Source organism: Bison bison, unplaced genomic scaffold (genome assembly GCF_000754665.1).
Source record: "Bison bison bison isolate TAMUID 2011002044 unplaced genomic scaffold, Bison_UMD1.0 scf7180017856906, whole genome shotgun sequence".
Classification (NCBI taxonomy): Eukaryota; Metazoa; Chordata; class Mammalia; order Artiodactyla; family Bovidae; genus Bison; species Bison bison.
The window spans coordinates 20,944-22,279 of record NW_011487479.1 but is presented as its reverse complement, the minus strand read 5'-3'; the positions used below and the strand labels follow the sequence as shown (position 1 = coordinate 22,279).

The 1,336-nt window shown below is 34.4% G+C and overlaps 1 protein-coding gene across 1 annotated transcript in view; it reads left to right on the top strand.

The window, feature by feature from the left end:
* LOC105002976 (metalloendopeptidase homolog PEX-like) overlaps positions 1-527 on the top strand; it is a gene marked incomplete at its 5' end in the record, with an annotated part of 38,491 nt that extends 37,964 nt beyond the window's left edge. The window contains one exon of the mRNA XM_010859839.1: positions 417-527. Coding sequence (XP_010858141.1) covers positions 417-527 — 111 coding nt within the window. The remainder of the gene's footprint in view (positions 1-416) is intronic.
* Positions 528-1,336: the final 809 nt, after the last annotated feature.

Here is a 1,336-nt window from a genome sequence, read left to right as displayed (position 1 = left end):
AAAACCTTATTCCTGTATGGATGGTAGATTTTTGGAAACAGAAGCTCACTAAAAAGAATACTCAAATTATGTTAGTTAATCAGAGAAAATAATCTGTATGTTGACATTTCTATTTTGTCCCCATTAAACCAGAGTCACTCAGAATATGTTAACATTTTGTTGGAGCTGGATAAATTGGTGAGAATAGAGAGATGGGTGAGAAAGAAATGAGTAGTATAATAAAATAGAAATTATATTCAGGAGCACTTTGCTGGGGTTCGTTTGCCATCTCACAATATGTTATGACTACCTCTGATGTATTGAATGCAATTTTCTCCTTAAAATACAGCAGTGTTTTCTTGCTATCATATTTATGCCTCTTGCTGAATGATGGTTGGCTGTGAAACACTCTTATTTTTTCTTTTTCTTTCTGTTAGGTGAAGGGGAAGAGGACACTGGGAGAAAATATTGCTGATAATGGAGGGCTGCGACAAGCTTTTAGGGTATGCACTGCGATGTTTGCTGTGATTTTACAAATTAAGCTATAAAATACCATTTGGGTGCACCTCAGTTTACACTACAGACATTTTCTTGAGGAGTTAGATTTCTATAAATTCTGTGAATTTCTGTAAATTGAATTATATTTCCCCTTTGACTGTTATATTCTGTTAAATGAGTAGAGCTGAATTTCTTTCCTTTTTCTTTTTGGAGAATAAAGTCACCCTAACAGTAATATTTGTTATTAAGATTCATGTAGTTAAAAGATACTTTTCAGAGGATACTTTTAGTGTAGTCTTAAAACATGCTACAGAAATCTTGGGGCTAGGTTTGTAGGTGTTTTCTTTGAGTATACTCTATGCAACCCTCCTTACAATTTTCTCTTAAAATACTAAGCTTCTAAATTACAGTCAGAGGCTAGTGTTTCACATGTAGTGGGCCAGGTAGGAGTCCATCATAATGTTTTCATTATCCCCTGCTCCACGGTTAAGCAAAACACATAAGGATGATGTAGAAAGATATACATCAAGCTATATGTATTCAGTGTCAAGAGCAAGCTGTTATTCTGAGGTTATATTCTTCCTCTAATTCTAGTTAAAATATACTTCAGTTTATAAAATGATGGTGATCGAAGATTATAGTTTTCTCTCTTACCTGGCAAAATAAATAAATTTGCTGATAGATTGGTCCCAATATTTATTTCCATAGGGCTTGCCATTTTGTTAGATTTATTTGTTCCCTGGTAGGAATAGAAAAAATAGCTTTTTTGGGGGGAAGAAAGGATGTTACTTAACATGTGCCTACTTTGGCCCAGCTGCTTTGGTATCTGTTGAGTGAAAGGTCTTTTTGCAGATGAACC